Source organism: Schistocerca nitens, chromosome 6, assembly GCF_023898315.1.
Source record: "Schistocerca nitens isolate TAMUIC-IGC-003100 chromosome 6, iqSchNite1.1, whole genome shotgun sequence".
Classification (NCBI taxonomy): domain Eukaryota; kingdom Metazoa; phylum Arthropoda; class Insecta; order Orthoptera; family Acrididae; genus Schistocerca; species Schistocerca nitens.
The window spans coordinates 519,788,943-519,807,582 of record NC_064619.1 but is presented as its reverse complement, the minus strand read 5'-3'; the positions used below and the strand labels follow the sequence as shown (position 1 = coordinate 519,807,582).

At 40.2% G+C, this 18,640-nt stretch overlaps 1 protein-coding gene across 2 annotated transcripts in view; it reads right to left on the bottom strand.

Moving 5' to 3' along the window:
* LOC126263007 (angiogenic factor with G patch and FHA domains 1) overlaps nt 1-18,640 on the bottom strand; it is a 291,119-nt gene that overhangs the window by 196,097 nt on the left and 76,382 nt on the right. For both annotated transcript variants that reach the window (XM_049959971.1, XM_049959969.1), the window contains exon 8: nt 16,937-17,036. In XM_049959971.1, the coding sequence (XP_049815928.1) occupies nt 16,937-17,036 (100 nt within the window). The remainder of the gene's footprint in view (nt 1-16,936; nt 17,037-18,640) is intronic.

The window sequence follows — 18,640 nt, the reverse complement described above, 5'->3', positions numbered from 1 at the left end:
AAAGCTGATGTTTAACTGAGCACCTAGATCAGCCATTGGAATGCATTTCATTGCTGATGGTGGAATAACATCATCATTAATAGCAAACAAGTTCAACTTCCCAGAACAGTCTTTGTCTGTGCGCGTGTTGGAATAGCTTCATCATCCTGGAGCTCTGATCTTCCAGTGTCTATGACTGCTGAGATGCAAGAAGTCCCACCTGGGAATATCATCATCATTATATCCTGTTAAATTGAAAAATTTGAAGGGCTGTGTTCTGTCACTGATAGTTGTTCATGCAATACATATTCTTGTTGCCAGGACATATTTCCCATTTGCAACCTTCAACATAATTGCTTTCATATCACCGAACATAGTCATCTTTAACCAGCAACAATAAGTATCCAACATTACAGAAAAAGAAACCCCTGAGTCCACTACCACCCTGACAGACTGGTCACTGATGATAATGTTGATGAGATTTACTGATATCTTAGTAACTTTCATCCATGGAGAATTTTCATCTGTGGTGGATTCAGCTCCACAGAGAGTTACCTTGTTTAGTCTTCCTGAGTTTGGCAACTAGGCAACCACCAGGAACTGCTGTACAACAATGAGGAACAGCTACGAGATGTTGGAGAGTGATCTCGTCTAGGGCATGGCAGTGGGCTTCATCCTGCAGACCAACTATGACTGTCTGCTGTTGACTGATGCAAATAGGACTGTTGTGATGGTTGATGTCTGGCAGGTTAACAGTCACTGAACACGCGTATTCTTTCTCCGTAGTAGCGTACAACATGTCCAGCACGACCACAGAGGAAACGGACTGCCATTTTGTCCACTATCTCCAAACGTTTGTTGTTCTACAGAGCATTGCACTTTATTGAGGGGTTGGTTGTACCTGCAGTGGTCAAATGATGGGTTGCTGTTTAACAATTGCAGCCAAAGTCTGAGTCCATTCTTCATAATGCATTCAAGTGTTGGCTGAGATTGGTGCTAATGTCAATACACGTCTATGACTGCATTGTCAATGGGAAGTTAAACTCTAATCTTCCTTCCTTCCTTCCCTCCTTCCTGCAACATTCTCTATTACTGCCAGATGTAAGGGAGATAACACTCATGGCCATTGTCTCTTGGTTACTTAAAAAAATGGTTCAAATGCCTATGAGCACTATGGCACTTAACATCTGAGGTCATCAGTCCCCTACAACTTAGAACTACTTAAACCTAACTAACTTAAGGACATCACACACATCCATGCCCGATGTAGGATTCAAACCTGCGACCGTAGAGGTCGCGCAGTTCCAGACTGAAGCGCCCAGAACCACTCGGCCACTCCAGCCGGCCTTGGTTACTTGGTCCGACATTTTTTTTTTCTGCTATAAATCGCTGCAACTCTTTGTTTATTACATGGCATACGAGAGAGGTGAAGTGATGGTGGCCTTCTACAACTGACATGGCAACCACATTAGGGAGTCGGTCATACCTCTTTCATCCAATTCCTTTTCTGTTGCATTTTCTTGATTTGGTGACACCACATTAAATCTTCTGTTGTTGTTACATCCTTTATCAGAAGAGCTTGGAACATCTGTGACCCCTTTATCAAATGTGTCATATTCAGATTCACATTGTTGCATAGGGCCAAAACATTCAGTACATACAACTGTGTCATTTCACCATGACACTGGGCCCCATTCTTTAACCATCCTTCTGCTCTAGGCAGACTTGCTGCTGTTTGTCGCCAAATGTTTTCTTCAGTTTGGCATGAAATTTGACCCAGCCATTGAGCTCCACCTCATTGTTCTCGAACCACTGCTGGGCTGCGCTATATAACTGAAAGTACATTTGCCAAACACATCATGTCATCCCACCTTTCATATGTGGTGACTCTATCTAATCCTTTCAAGCATTTCACAGGATCCTGAACAGTGTCTCAGGAAAACACTGATCGATGTCTGATGTGCAAATGAGTTATTGCTGGTTTGGAATCTGTTGGTCTCCTGAATGAATGCATCTTTGGAATGATGTACTATGGGTATTCTGGTTCTTGTCCATGTAAGCAATGGCTTTCATGTTGCCTGACTGGAACGACAGTGATGCAGATGTTTCGAAGTAACACTTGTCACAATCAAATAAAGTCATGTCATAATCAACTGAGTCCAAATCCAAGAGCAGGGTCATCAATGAAGTACAACACTTATTGCTTCAACCATGTGTATTACAGACACAAATGTACAGCCAGAAAGGAACTGAACTCCTGGATGGAGTGTGCTGCAATTTATACAAATAGATAAAAATACAGAAAATGCAAGTTTCAACTACCTTCTAGAAATCATAAACAGTAAATAACAAATATTTGCTTGTGATTGGGTTTGAAATGGCAACCTGCAGCACACTAGACAGTGGCACTAACCACTACTGCACAAGGCACATATCACAGCTCACCACAATATTAGCAAACTTTCAGCCTAATATGTCATGCAGGGTGTATACGTGGACGAAGAAAAAAAATTCCCGGATTTTTCCCGGATTTCCCGGTTAAAAATACACTTCTGCCTGGATGAAAATACACTTTTTTCCATGTTATTAACAGTATACTTTTCCTCGGAACAGTAAAACTTATCAATCCTTTCAATGGTTGTGGTTTTATACACCGGCATAGAATTTCCCGGCACTTTAGAAAATGAAATTCAGGGGGGAAAAACACGTTTTAGAAAGATGTCTGATGTGCGGCAACATGTACACTGCATATTTCGCATTAAAAAAGCATAAATTCGAATTTCACCGAACACTGCATGTTACTTTCCGAAGGATTGAGATTGAGATTGCGATGCACTTTTGTAAGCCAGTCGTAGCTCATGTGAAGTGATCTCACCAGCCGGTGAAAGTGGATATTCAGTGGTCAGTGGACACATGATATAGTCAGCCAATAGCAACATCACTGTTAAGTAGCGCACACACACAAATAGGGAAAGGTAATGGTTTAAATTAATATACATAGTGTTGCTAAAAGAAAAGATAAGCTTTCACGTAGCCTGTAATATTGGCCTCTAAGATTAATAAGCTGCAAGACAAGTTAAGCTTTCACACATAATGTTGATCTTTTTTGCGCGTGTTACACTTTAAGATATATCACACAAATGTGCCAGTAAAATTTTTAACAACGACATAAATATCTGATCTTCTGGGCTCGAAAATATTATAAATGTTCATTCTCAAATATCTGAATTTTGAATGAGAGTCAAACACTCTGTGATTTAATAAATTCATCGGACACTGGCGGACAGAGTTCATCTTGTGTAAAAGGAAATCTACTCCACCTGAAGATAACGCTTTTCAAACAACCATTCAGAATATTTTCCTGCGACCTGTTAGAAATAGATCCATTTCAGCAGTTGCACCAGATGACAGGCGTCGCCGTGCTTGTGCAGATATGATGATGCAGGAAGCCTGTATGTTCGTATGTGTAAAACATTAAAAGATCTTACATTATGTCATAAACATAACAAGATGTTAGAGAATACTCCAAGAGCATGGGAATTTTGTGAACCCTACTAAAATGCATAATTCATCTTAAAGTGCACATTCATATGTCCAGATTCAGATGTAAACTTTCTTGGAGTACCAGTACTGCAGTATCTCATGTTTGGTTCTTTATTATGGCATAATGTCATACATGCTAGACAATGAAAACATGAATTTGAAATGTAGTTAACAGTTGAAACTAGGCAATAGTGTGGAATTAAACACTTCGTTTCAAATAAATTGACTGCCTCAGCAGAAAAGATTAATAAAAGCGAAAGTTCTTTAACAAACCGACAAAGATAACTTCATTGTTCTGCAAGGCGATTAACGCTTGACTGTCAGAAAGATAGAAACAAAATAAAATGAGAAACTAATAACTTATTTTATCCTTCCGTAATTATGTGAATGTATTTTAGTATTAGAATGTATTTAGTATTTAGAATGTATTAGAGTTTCAGGGAGAGCGTAAGGGAACAAATGACAGGAATGGGGGAAAGAAATACAGTAGACGAAGAATGGGTAGCTTTGAGGGAAGAAGTAGTGAAGGCAGCAGAGGATCAAGTAGGTAAAAAGACGAGGGCTAATACAAATCCTTGGGTAACAGAAGAAATATTGAATTTAATTGATGAAAGGAGAAAATATAAAAATGCAGTAAATGAAGCAGGCAAAAAGGAATACAAACGTCTCAAAAATGAGATCGACAGGAAGTGCAAAATGGCTAAGCAGGGATGGCGAGAGGATAAATGTAAGGATGTAGAGGCTTATCTCACTAGGGGTAAGATAGATACTGCCCACAGGAAAATTAAAGAGACCTTTGGAGAAAAGAGAACCACTTGTATGAATACCAAGAGCTCAGATGGAAACCCAGTTCTAAGCAAAGAAGAGAAAGCAGAAAGGTGGAAGGAGTATATAGAGGGTCTATACAAGGGCGATGTACTTGAGGACAATATTATGGAAATGGAAGAGGATGTAGATGAAGATGAAATGGGAGATATGACACTGCATGAAGAGTTTGACAGAGCACTGAAAGACCTGAGTCAAAACAAGGCCCTGGGAGTAGACAACATTCCATTAGAACTACTGGCGGCCTCGGGAGAGCCAGTCCTGTCAAACCTCTACCATCTGGTGAGCAAGATGTATGAGACAAGTGAAATACCCTCAGACTTCAAGAAGAATATAATAATTCCAATCCCAAAGAAAGCAGGTGTTGACAGATGTGAAAATTACTGAACTATCAGTTTAATAAGTCACGGCTGCAAAATACTAACACGAATTCTTTACAGACGAATGGAAAAACTAGTAGAAGATCAGTTTGGATTCCGTGGAAATATTAGAACACATGAGGCAATACTGACCCTACGGCTTATCTTAGAAGCTAGATTAAGGAAAGGTAAACCTACGTTTCTAGCATTTGTAGACTTAGAGAAAGCTTTTGACAGTGTTGACTGGAATACTCTCTTTCAAATTCTAAAGGTGGCAGGGGTAAAATATAGGGAGCGAAAGGCTATTTACAATTTGTATAGAAACCAAATGGCAGTTATAAGAGTTGAGGGGCATGAAAGGGAAGCAGTGGTTGGGAAGGGAGTGAGACAGGGTTGTAGCCTCTCCCCGATGTTATTCAATCTGTATATTGAGCAAGCAGTGAAGGAAACAAAAGAAAAATTCGGAGTAGGTATTAAAATCCATGGAGAAGAAATAAAAACTTTGAGGTTCGCCGATGACATTGTAATTCTGTCAGATACACCAAAGGACTTGGAAGAGCAGTTGAATGGAATGGATAGCGTCTTGAAGGGAAGTTATAAGATGAACATCAAAAAAAGCAAAACAAGGATAATGGAATGTAGTTGATTAAGTCGGGTGATGTTGAGGGTATTAGATTAGGAAATGACACACTTAAAGTACTAAAGGAGTTTTGCTATTTGGGGAGCAAAATAACTGATGATGGTCGAAGTAGAGAGGATATAAAATGTAGACTGGCAATGGGAAGGAAATCGTTTCTGAAGAAGAGAAATTTGTCAACATCGAGTATAGATTTAAGTGTCAGGAAGTCATTTCTGAAAGTATTTGTATGGAGTGTAGCCATGTATGGAAGTGAAACATGGACGGTAAATAGTTTGGACAAGAAGAGAATAGAAGCTTTCGAAATGTGGTGCTACAGAAGAATGCTGAAGATTAGATGGGTAGATCACATAACTAATGAGGAGGTGTTGAATAGGATTGGGGAGAAGAGAAGTTTGTGGCACAACTTGACTAGAAGAAGGGATCAGTTGGTAGGACATGTACTGAGGCGTCAAGGGATCACCAATTTAGTATTGGAGGGCAGCGTGGAGGGTAAAAATCGTAGAGGGAGACCAAGAGATGAATACACCAAGCAGATTCAGAAGGATGTAGGTTGCAGTAGGTACTGGGAGATGAAGAAGCTTGCGCAGGATAGAGTAGCATGGAGAGCTGCATCAAACAAGTCTCAGGACTGAAGACCACAACAACAACAACATTTTAGTTCTCTTGATAGCTCCCAACCACAGAAATCTGTTTTGTTTTCATTTGACGTCAGAGCAATAAACGAAGAGGAAACAGCAAAATCACTTAACGTAAACAAGGGTCATGTGGAGACTACCTCCTCCTCATTACAACTCAGACTGCTCTGTGCATCAGGTCCGGATCTACGTTATTTCCGAACCGGGCCAATATTAGATAGTGGCGCTCCCCCTCCCTCGAGCGTTTGAGGTAGGATGCCAAAAATTTAAAAAATCGTCTTTTCAAGAATATCTTCATATTGTAGCGCACATCTTGCTGAAGAGTCTGATACACAAAACATATATAATCGAGGGAACGTAAGACATGTTATTTGGTCTTCTTAAGTGTGCCAAAGTGCAGTGCCACACCTCTTCACAGAATTCTTCCATCACACATCTCTGTATTTCACTCTGTGGAATTCAAATGTGTAATATTTTGTAATGGGTGCCATAAAACTAAATTCAGGCCAGTGGAAATTAAAATGTCCTGTGATGCGTCTCCCGCTCCCAGTCGACTGGTTTGACATCCTGCCCCTCTTAAAAAAAAACTCACAATAAGTAGTATATGGGATTATTTGTAACGGGGAGGACAAGAACTCTTCAGAAAATTTTCAGTCTTTACTGCCTTTTAGCTAATAACTTGCTGTTCTGTGTGACATAAAATTAAATCTAGGATACATAAAATGAGTAAAGACAAGAGACAAGCAAGACAGTACACATTTCTTCAATCCTTAAGTCCTAGCTTTTTTTTCTCTCTAATCTTGTCACAGCTTTATATGGCGTACTTTCCTTTCTGGGAAAGAATCTATTACGCCATCAAAGTTCGTCAACATTTTGCTACATGAAAAAAACACAGAAAAGTTGTTAATACAAATAGTACCCAAATAGTCTGCTAGATAAAATGAAATAGGCCTGCTTAATATTGCAGCAATTGTTACACACACCAAATAAACGAGACTGTTTTGGCACAAATGGTCATTTTTATAACACGACAGAATATAATTCACAAAGTACAATATCGAATGCCTATTAGGCCTACTACAAGCAAAAAGTTTTATGTTAGGAAATAGTTTCACATTTCATTCATACTCTCTAGCTACAGAAGCATGAAATCCAAAAGTAGTAGTACGAAATTTTTATATAAATTTGGAATCGTTATATTCTTCCGTAATTTGTGAGAGTCTCCATTTCTTCTCCTTCCTCGTTCTAACAAACCATCTTGTCATCACCAATTCTGTAACTATTCCTGCCAGTGTCAAAATTTATTCTCTGGTTAACTTCACTAACCCTGCCACAATCACCGGTTTAGTTATCCCGCATTTGTTCTTCGGTTAAGCGTTATTAAGTGTTCGTACAACGCATTTTCCACACTACTTCCAAAATAGAACTTTAGTGGCTGCTAGCTGGGGACTGTGTAACTGGACCTTAGAAGAGTACTGGTCTGGCCAAAAATTTTCTGTCAAAATTTGATTTTCTAAGGATACACGGAGAGGACAATACATAATCTTAGTTGCCTGTTATTCCTGTTAGTCATTCATTTCCACTCTGGTAGTCTGAATCTGTGGAATTTTGTAATTATAACAACGCTGATCATTTGCAAACCCAGTCAACCACATAAACAGCGATTGTCATTCACCCTTCTGGCCTTATTCGCTCAGCTCGTATAGACCCGTGCCCTTTTGTATGCAGGAAAGTTTATTTCTAGATGCGACGGGGATTCCAATGGCAGAGACATCACGTACACTATGCACGCATTCAAAAATCGACTTACGATTCATTCACAAATCAACTTAGAATTTGATCAAAAATGTTCAAAAACCAACAGGGATGTGCTCAAAATAACGTGCGCTGGATGCTAGGCATTTTATGAAACAAGGTCTTTTTCCTCAAAAATATGAATTTGGTGCCCCCCCCCCCCCCCCTGAAACTGCCGCCCAGGACAGATAGATACTCTGGTTTGCCCCCGCCCCCTAGTTCCGGGCCTGTTGCGCATACATGAATCTGCCAGCTTAGGTGCACCAGTAAAATTTTTCCGGATGGCATCTGGCTGCTTGCTGCTATTGCTTATACAGCTAACTGCCACACTTCTGTAGCCAGAAGCGGGAGAAGGTACTACTCATACGTGACTCAACTGCACATGCGCATAAGCTCACTCGCAACCGCTCAAATGAATCTAATGTAATGTTTAAAGCCTTCCCGGTGTACTGATTGTTCCATAAAAACACAGGAGAACTGCCAGATGTCAGTAACGTTACTGACATCCGGCAGTTCTCCTGTGATTTTATGGGTGAATCTAATGTAAACAGTTGTGACGTCATGCTCATTGGAGGCAATTTGTTGTTATGAAACATTGCATAGTCTTCCTAAAGCCTTTGACACATTTTGCTGTTCGCAGACGCTTGTATGAGAGCACTGTTTTTTGGTCCTGTATATGGTGCATTTCCATTGCAACTTAGGTTTTATTTTAGTTTTTTTCTCTCATTCGTGTTTTATTGCTGCAGTAGCAAGATACATTAACATTCTTTGTTAGAGTATTGGTTCTTACTAGTCAAAGTTACAAAAATGTAACCAAAAACTAAAACAATGAAAAATTTCCAGAATTCTAAAATATTCCCAGATTTTCCCGGTTTTCTCCAGGATGAAAAAATTTCCAGGTTTTTCCCAGAACTCCCGGTTGTCCCAGGTTGTATACACCCTGTCATGGTTGCAAAATACTGACAAAATACTTAGAGAAGAATTTACAGATGCCAGCCTCAGGTAAACTCAGTCTGGATTCTGCAGAAATGTAGGTGCAGTGTTGATGGTTTGTATGTTGGACACACATGGCATGCCACCCACCTTTCTGCAGAAGGCACAACATTTAACTGGACTGCCAGTAAGACTATAGCAAACCACAGTATCTACACGGCTCTCTGGACAAACATCGGAACAGCACATCAAAAATTTTGTATCTCTTTTCAAGTTTGCTTAGTTGTCCATGTCTTATTCATTATGATCCACAGAAACTGATAGTGTTTGCAGTTGATGCGTCATCACATAGAATAGAGCAATTTTACCTCGCAAGGTTGGAAACACTGAACACCACATATCATTTGCATCTAAGGCACTGACCTAGGCCCAAGACAAGTAGCATCTCCTAGAAAAGGAAGCCTTAGCCATCATTTAACATTTTCATCTCAGAAAAAATTTTTCTCGTGACTTACTATAAGCCGTTGACTGCTCTTTTCATCCGACAAAAAATGTGTCTGATCATACAGCACATAAGCTGGAAAATTGGCCATTTCTTCTTTCAAATTATCAACATGAAATTCCTTATATCCCTCTACAGACAGTACAGCATGCAAATGCACACACACTGTCTCGCTTACCTATGGGAACTAATACAGAATTTAAGGCATCAGAAGTTTCTTGTCTTCAAATTGATCAACCTGCGTCACAATAATTGCAAGCTTTCCCCATTGATTATTGGCAGATCACAAAAGATCAATTGCTACAATTGTTCAAGTGCTATGAGGGCATGCTGAAAAGTAATGTCTCTGAATCGTTTATATGAAAACTCTTAAAGCTTTCTGAATAAAACAAACATTATTAACATTCTACATCTTTATTCCTCTTGTCTACACATTTATTTCTCAACATGATCATCCTGGTGACAAACAAATTTGTCCCAATGAGAGACCAGTTTGTTGATACCATTACTGCAGATTATTTGACTCTGTTGATGGAACCATCACCTCAACTCTGCTTGCACCACTTCATCACTATCAAAGTGAAGTCCTTGAAGATGTTCTTTAAGTTTTGGAAACAAATGAAAATTGGATGGAGCCAAGTCAGGACTTTATGGAGGACAATCAATGACAGTTAACCCAAGGTGTCAGATTGTTGCAGATGCTGCAGCACTCGTGTGATCTACCACTGTCATGATGAAGGAGAGGTTGCACAATGTGTGGACAAACTCTTTGAATTCAAAAATTCGATTATAAAATGCCATGTCTCAAACAGTGACATAGTTATATTACATATCATCATGTTACATGCTACAATTTGCAGCTTTCTAATGGCAGAGGGCTGTAAATGTGTAGACATAAAGAATAAAAATGTAGAACATTAATAATGTTTGTTTCCTTTAAAAGGCTCTGAAGTTTTCACACCCCCGTAAATTCAGACAGGTTGGTCCTGTAATCAAAACCAAGTTTTAGATGCACTAGTGTGCAAATGTGGTGCTACAGAAGAATGCTGAAGATTATATGGGTAGATCACATAACTAATGAGGAGGTATTGAATAGAATTGGGAAGAAGAGGAGTTTGTGGCACAACTTGACAAGAAGAAGGGACTGGTTGGTAGCATTGGAGGGCAGTGTGGAGGGTAAAAATCGTAGAGGGAGACCAAGAGATGAATACACTAAGCAGATTCAGAAGCATGTAGTTTGCAGTAGGTACTGGGAGATGAAGAAGCTTGCACAGGATAGGGTAGCATGGTGTGCTGCATCAAACCAGTCTCAGGACTGAAGACCACAACAACAACAACAACAACAACAGTGTGCAAATATTATGCACAACGCAACAGCCTTCCTCTACAGAATGGTTTTATTTTATTGCATAATCCTAATGAACAAGTGTGAGTCATGATTCCCACATCACTGCAGCAAACTGTTTTTTGACTGTTACATAGAGGATATTGGGGAATCATTAAACCTAGTGGCTAGTGTGTGTTGCACATAAGCAGACTGAACAGATGACTGCCAGCTGTCATGCATGCACAGACAAACCAAGCACCCCTGTACCAAGAATTTTTTAGTTTGCCTCAACCTGATGATCCTTCGTAACACAATCATACTAATTTTGCTGGTCCTTTCTGGAACACATGATGGGTAATTATCACTGATGCAAACAATAAATAGCCATTTGTCTACGTGATTGCAGACTTTCTCAGTGTATTTCAATGATAAATGTCTTCTCAGATGATCAGCTGTCTTGTCACATTTCAATGAGTTTCATACCCATCAGTCAGGACTCTATGGGTGTGAAAACATCCATTTGTCATTCCAATGAATTTGACAACTAGCACTAGCATTATCAAAACACCCACTTCTGTCTTTTGTTTAGAAAGTTTGTCTCAAACCATCATTTTGGACAATGGTCTGCAGTTTTATTCATTGGAATTTCAACAATTTTCAACAAAATGGGATTCAACATGTTCAAACAGCTCCACTCTTCTCCTCAAAAAGCTGAATGTTTCATTTGCTCTTCCAAGGGTCTGATGTCAAAACTTTGTGCTTTGTATTAGATGGAAAATGATTTGTTATTGTTTCTCAGCACCTTTCATATTCTGCCTTTTCATGACACTTTGTACTGTGGCTACACGCTTCGGATATTGTAGCACCTACTGCATCGGCATCCCACTTTACGTCCAACCATCATGGGATGCCTATGTCGTCTGTGTTGTCAAAACAAAGACTTGCTGGCAGCCACAAAACATCACCAGGTGTCCACCAATGGCCACCAGGGACCACTACCCTTTTCCGGAGCCTGCAGAACAGCTTCACCAGAGGTTGCAGCTAGTCTAGAAACTACTTAGCTATGCCAGGCATGTGATGGCAAATAGGTCCGGCAGATATATCTGCCAACGGGCTTTATAAGGTGGCGCACTGCCAGCAAACAGCAATTCAGTGCACCGCACAGAAGGATACAGAGCTGCTGCTCTGGCATCCACGGCCAGACGCCTCTTCTAGCTGGCTGATCTCTTGGTAGAGTCCTGAATGACCGAGTAAGCGAGCACAAAATACGGGATGGGGCGAGCACACCCTAACTGGATAGGCTGACCGCACTAGTTCTAGTGACTGAGCATAGATGCCGTGACCGAATACGTAGCACGTAACTCCAAACTCATTACACGTGTCATTATCCGTGTGAGACTGCAGCCAGTACGGGCTTTTCGTTTGTGGTGTGTCTCTCTCTGTTATCATGCAGCGAGGAAGCCAGTGCAGTAAGACATAAGATTGAAACCAATGTTTACACATTGAAGAAATGGGAAGGTCTAAACAGCCGAGTATGGAGTAAATTTCTGTTGATTGTAGATGAAAACAGTGCGTCTACTGAGTACGTATTGTGCATAAATTGCTCCACATTATTGTACTTCCAGTCGGGAACCACTCATTTAAAGAAACACAGTTGCAAGAAACCTCATAAAGATACAGCCCTTCAGGGATACCGGCAGTAATAAAAAATAGTATTACAGAAAAGTGTGTTGCAATGTGTACTAAAGATATGAGGCGTTTTAATGTTGTTTCCGGTGAAGTTTTCAGAGAATTAGGCCAAGAACTAATACATCTAGGTGCGCATTATGGAGAAGTTAACGTGGCTGATGTCATGCCGCATCCCTCTACTATAAACAGACATGTCAAAGAACAAGCTGATGCAATCCTTCTGTTATTGCGGAAGTTATTAATAAAACATGTGCTGCGACAGTTGATATGTGGACTGATTCGCATAATCAGGTGCACTATTTGACGTTTACAACACATTACATTAACAGAAATTGGTCTCTTGTGAACAATGTTTTATTTACAACAATATTCCCGGATGTTAAGAAGACGGGAGTAAATATTATGAAAGAAAGTGAAGAGAGGATGGCTGATTGGGACATTTCACCGGACATGTTGCACAGTTTTGTTTTTGTCTCTGACCAGGGTGCCAATGTAATAAAGGCTTTGGAAAATCACAAAAGAATTTCTTGTGCTGCTCATTGTATAAACACAGCACTTATCCATACTTTCGATGAAGATAACTTCTTGTTATATCCGCCCCCAACATTGCATCAACAATAAATATAGCAAAATGCATGGTAAGGTACATTAAGAAAAGTGGCCTCTGCTCGTCTTTGACACCATCATTGAAACAAGAGGTCTGCACATGCTGCAACAGCTTGCACACTATGCTGGAAACCTTACACACCCAGTATAACGAAGTTGCTGCTTTGTTGGCGGAAAAGGACTCCGCTTACAGATTGCAAGGATATGATAATGAGCTTGCAGGAAAAATTGTGCATTTTCTGAGACCACTTAAAGAGGCCACAGATGAATTAGAAGGCCAAAAAGAACCGACAATTCAGTTAGTTCTTCTTTGGTTTCACAAACTGCAACAAGTCTGCAGTGTCAGTGACACTGACTGTCAGGTGAATAATTACTGCAGTGAAAGGCACTGTTTCATTATGATACGCAATAGATTTATAATTAACTAGTGTAATAGATGTGTACTAACAGATATGTATTTTTTAACAGGAGGTACATTGTTTGTTGTTGTGGTCTTCAGTCCTGAGACTGGTTTGATGCAGCTCTCCATGCTACTCTATCCTGTGCAAGCTTCTTCATCTCCCAGTGCCTACTGCAGCCTACATCCTTCTGAATCTGCTTAGTGTATTCATCTCTTGGTCTCCCTCTACGATTTTTACCCTCCACGCTGTCCTCCTGTACTAAATTGGTGATCCCTTGATGCCTCAGAACATGTCCTACCAACCGATCCCTTCTTCTAGTCAAGTTGTGCCACAAATTTCTCTTCTCCCCACTTCTATTCAATACCTCCTCATTAGTTATGTGATCTACCCATCTAATCTTAAGCATTCTTCTGTAGCACCACATTTCAAAAGCTTCTATTCTCTTCTTGTCTAAACTATTTATCGCCCATATTTCACTTCCATACATGGCTGCACTCCAAACAAATACTCTGAGAAACGACTTCCTGACATTTAAATCAATACTCAAAGTTAACAAATTTCTCTTATTCAGAAACGCTTTCCTTGCCATTGCCAGTCTACATTTTATATCCTCTCTACTTCGACCATCATCAGTTATTTTGCTCCCCAAATAGCAAAACTCCTTTACTACTTTAAGTGTCTCATTTCCTAATCTAATTCCCTCAGCATCACCCGACTTAATTTGACTACATTTCATTATCCTTGTTTTGCTTTTGTTGATGTTCATCTTATACCCTCCTTTCAACACACTGTCCATTCCGTTCAACTGTTCTTCCAAGTCCTTTGCTGTCTCTGACAGAATTACAATGTCATCGGAAAAATCGAGCCTTGACTTTCGTTTGTGAGAAGATTGTGATCACTTCCAGACATAAAATTGCTACGTTTCTGCGGCCGTCTTTCCATGATCTTAATATGCTTGAAATAAATGAAAAGCAGGAAATTCTTAGCAATGTGCGACAAATGTGTGCTACTTATGCAGGTACAATATGCAATCATTAACATAATCGTTTTTGCATAGTTAGTGGATAGTATATTATAGAGAAACGGGAATGTTATAATTCATATAATATTTCATTAACGTAAAACACCTCATTTTTAGGGGAACGTTTCGATGATTTCCACGCCAGTTCTGTATTACTTGTCTCTTTTGTTTTTTATCATAGATCCTTCAAGTACTGTGTCATCACCACCCAGAAAGAGAGATCGTTTCAAGGAATGGAGAAACAACAGATCATCTGCAGCAGATGAAGTAGATCTCTACATTTTGATGCACTGCGGAGATGATGATCACATCTTAAAGAGCTGGAGCAGACATGAAACAGATCTGCCAGGCCTGGCTGCAGTTGCAATTTTTTGTATCCCAGCAACAAGCGCACCAAGAGAAAGATGCTTTAGTAAAGCTGGCATGTTACTAACAAATCGCCGCAGCCAATTACATCCGGAACGCGTTAGTGATTTACTGCTGATCAACAATAACTATAATTTTTGTTTCTGTTGCAAACAAGTGAAAAGTATGACAAGTTCGTCTGTAAATGTTTAATGTTCTTTGTATGCTTTCTTTATGAAGATGGTTGTCTTCTAGACTACAGGGAAAGCACTTATTTAATGTTTCCTATTAATGAAAGGAAAAATATATCTTCTGTTTGGAAATGAGACTCGTCTTCTATTCGCGATTGTACTTAAATATCATATTACTTTTCAAGTGCTTTATGAATTTAGCTGTGTCACGTACCCGTTCTTGGAAACATTATTTTTGTATTAAAAGAGAGTGAGACTTTTCCATGGAGGCCAACAGCTGTCCGCCTAAGCAGCCACTGCCACAGGCCCTATATCTGTAATCATTCTCAGGGACAACAGTCATGGACATCGAGCCTGCATCAGCAGCACAGCCTTCAGTATCCTCAACACTGACATTGCTACACATACCGGCAGCACCACCACTGCACCAACCTCTGCCATTGGATGGATGTCCCACCTCTGGTTTCTTGGCAGATGTTCCCAGTGGTTCACAATGCAAATGTGAAGATGCAGGTGGGATAGTCCCATTTGTCATCATGCCACACTGTACTGCTTCAGCTGCACTATTGTTCAACCTACCCTACGTCATCACCTGCATCCATGCTACGTGCCAGTGGTGTGCAATTTTGAGGGGGAGAGCGGGGCGGGAGGGGGGGGGGGGGGAGAAATGTGGTATCAACAGTGTCCATATTGACTGCACCACATGCTGCCCTACCTCCATAGAATATGCAACATTCAAACAGGTCACCAGCAGGTGCCACCACTAGCTGTGCTATCTACAGCACCCACTGTCTCCACCACCAGAGAACACCATCTTTGCTTCCACTCACTGCAGTCAACTGTATTTGTCTGCACATCTTGAGATGCCACTCACCAAGTTCCACTCTCGTATGTTGGTGCAAGACTGAGAATGGCACTACTATGCACCTTGCAAAATGTTATTAATGTTTAAAAGACAATGCAATGATAAATGTATCAGAGACACTGCTGGAGTGAAATCACAGTGATCAAACTTACATACATAATTCATTATTCTGCACTTATTGATGTTTTGTTTTGGAGTGGTCATAGTCAGCCAAGCTAACTCATACCAACAGATGACACAACAGTAGGAACATGCGATGTGATACTTACCCTATGACTTATCTTAGAAGAAAAACAAACCTACATATATAGTACATGTGAATTAAGCGAAAGCTTTTCACGAGGTTGACTGGAATACATTCTTTGAAATTCTGCAGGTAGTAGGGATCAAATACAGAGAGGGAAAGTTTATTTACAACTTGCAAAGAAACCAGACTGCATAAGTGTCAAAGACCATGGAAGGGAAGCAGTAGTTGAGACGAGAGAGAGAGAGAGAGAGAGATGATTCTAACAAATCACTGATGTCATTCAATCACTACATTGAGCAAGCAGCAGAGGAAACCAAGGAAAAATCTGGAAAGAATATTAACATCCAGAGAGAAGAAACAAAAACTTTCAGTTCTGCCAGTGACACTACTTGGTAAATGTCTTCATGTCTTGAAACTTCCTGGCAGATTAAAACTGTGTGCCGGACCGAGACTCGAACTCGGGACCTTTGCCTTTCGCGGGCAAGTGCTGTGAGGATGGGGCGTGAGTCGTGCTTGGGTAGCTCAGTTGGTAGAGCACTTGCCCGCGAAAGGCAAAGGTCCCGAGTTCGAGTCTCGGTCCGGCACACAGTTTTAATCTGCCAGGAAGTTTCATATCAGCGCACACTCCGCTGCAGAGTGAAAATCTCATTCTGTCTTCATGTCTTGCTTACAAAAACCCCTCCCCATCAATTTACAAAGGGTGCTTCTTGCACTTACAACAGCTCCACGCATTGACTCCATGAATCACCAATGGAGACATTAATGGTCTGAAAATGGTCTATGTACAACTGAAACCAGTTAACCATACCATAAACATAAATAAGATTTGTCATCTGGACAGATTGTTCATTACATTACAAGATCACTGACATTAAAATTATGAGCTACTGTTTTTTGTTCCACAATATTTGTTCCTCATCCATGCATTGTCTGCCAGAAAGTACTTCACAAACCTATCTACACAGAGAAACCCAAGTGGTAATAACACTTTATTAACATTGCATGCTCCACATTGAAGAGAACAGCATACTCACTGGTTCCGTGCTTCCAGCCTTCTCTTTTCCCAGAGACTCTCCTTCAGTCCAACCCATTTTTGATAATAGTTTGAAGCCCTTATTATCTGATTTAATTGGCCTGTAAAAATAAAACAAGCAATGGAGAGGAAACTAAAAATTTAATTTTATACCTACATATATATCTGAGAAAAATGTTATAGTCACTAACCACAGCGATAACGAATGCCACCTGGTGACATTGCAGGCACAAAAAGCATTAAGGAAAGTATATATGTGAACCAGAGATGAATGGGGAATCACTCTAACAACTGTACAGGCTGCAAATAGGGAACCCTATGAAATCAGTCTTTTAGAACTGCGAAGATGGTCTGCTGTTCTGGTGACAGTGTAATCAGCATAAAAGGAAACTGGTTGAGGAATGGTGAAACCAAGAAGAGGTGACAAGATGTTGGACTTCCACACCTCATCAGAGAAAATTTCAGGTCAGAGGTTTGCCCACTCTGTAAAATAGTACACATGGCACTGATAGCAGATCTAAAAACAAAGTAGAATTCTGGTGTGGGCACAAGTATTTCAGAGCACATTGTTCTGGTGTTGTATGATCAGATGAATCACGTCCTATAATAGCAGACTCATATGCCATCATCCAGGCAAACAGCTGTTTGAAACATGCACTACACCACGATCAGAGGCCAGTGTGTCCAGTATTGTTTTATTCAGGACATTCACTGAGCTTCCACAGGGTCTGTTGTAGTCACTGAAGGCACCACAGTAGCTGTGGACAAAGTGAACATTACTGCAGACCACCTGCACCCCTTCATGTTTGATGTCTTCCCCGACAGCAATAGCATCTACCAGCAGTCTAACTGTCCATGTCACAAAATCAGAATCATGCTACAGTGGTTTACAGAGAATACTGTAAACCCACTTTGATGTTGTCTGATTTGAACCTGATAGGATATATTCAAGGCTCAGGTGAATATCCTGAATAGCACAATATAATGGACACAGTGGCCTCTGATCGTGGTGTAGTGCACGTATCAAACAGCTGTTTGTCGGGATGATGGCATATGAATCTGCTATTATAAGACATGATTCACCTACATTATTGGGTGCCAGCTTCGCATCTACAAAGCATCAGCCCATGACTTAGAGAAACTGTGTAACTTGTGTATCTTGTGCACATGCCTTCGGGCACCTACTAAGGATTTGTTGAATACACACAGAATTGTTGCTGCATTGTATTTCAAAGTTGCGTTACCATGCTATTAAGCAGGTGGACATAATGTTTTGGCTCATGAATGTATATTCATTCGTGTAGCCAAAATGACAGTAGAAGTATTATGAGTCATCAATTTATTTCATATTTGCTAAAATAACCATTAAGAAGCTGGATAATACCTCTCTGTTTATATGCTATGTTAGCAGATGAACAAAATAAACAATTCTTCTTAATAGTGTTTTGAGGGTATCTCCTTTGCCTCTATGAGGTCAGAGCATCATCATCATCATCATCATCATCATCATCATCATAATCATCGGTAACAATGGGCAATGTGCCAATATTGACAGCAGTGTATAATGGTATGCATGGATACATGGCAAGGACATTGGTCATTCATTCATTCATTGTCTTCTTTATATGCCATCATAAAGGAGAGCCTTCAGTGATGTGAAATTAGTCATGTTATTAAAAAGCAGAAGCATCCACTGTATGCCACT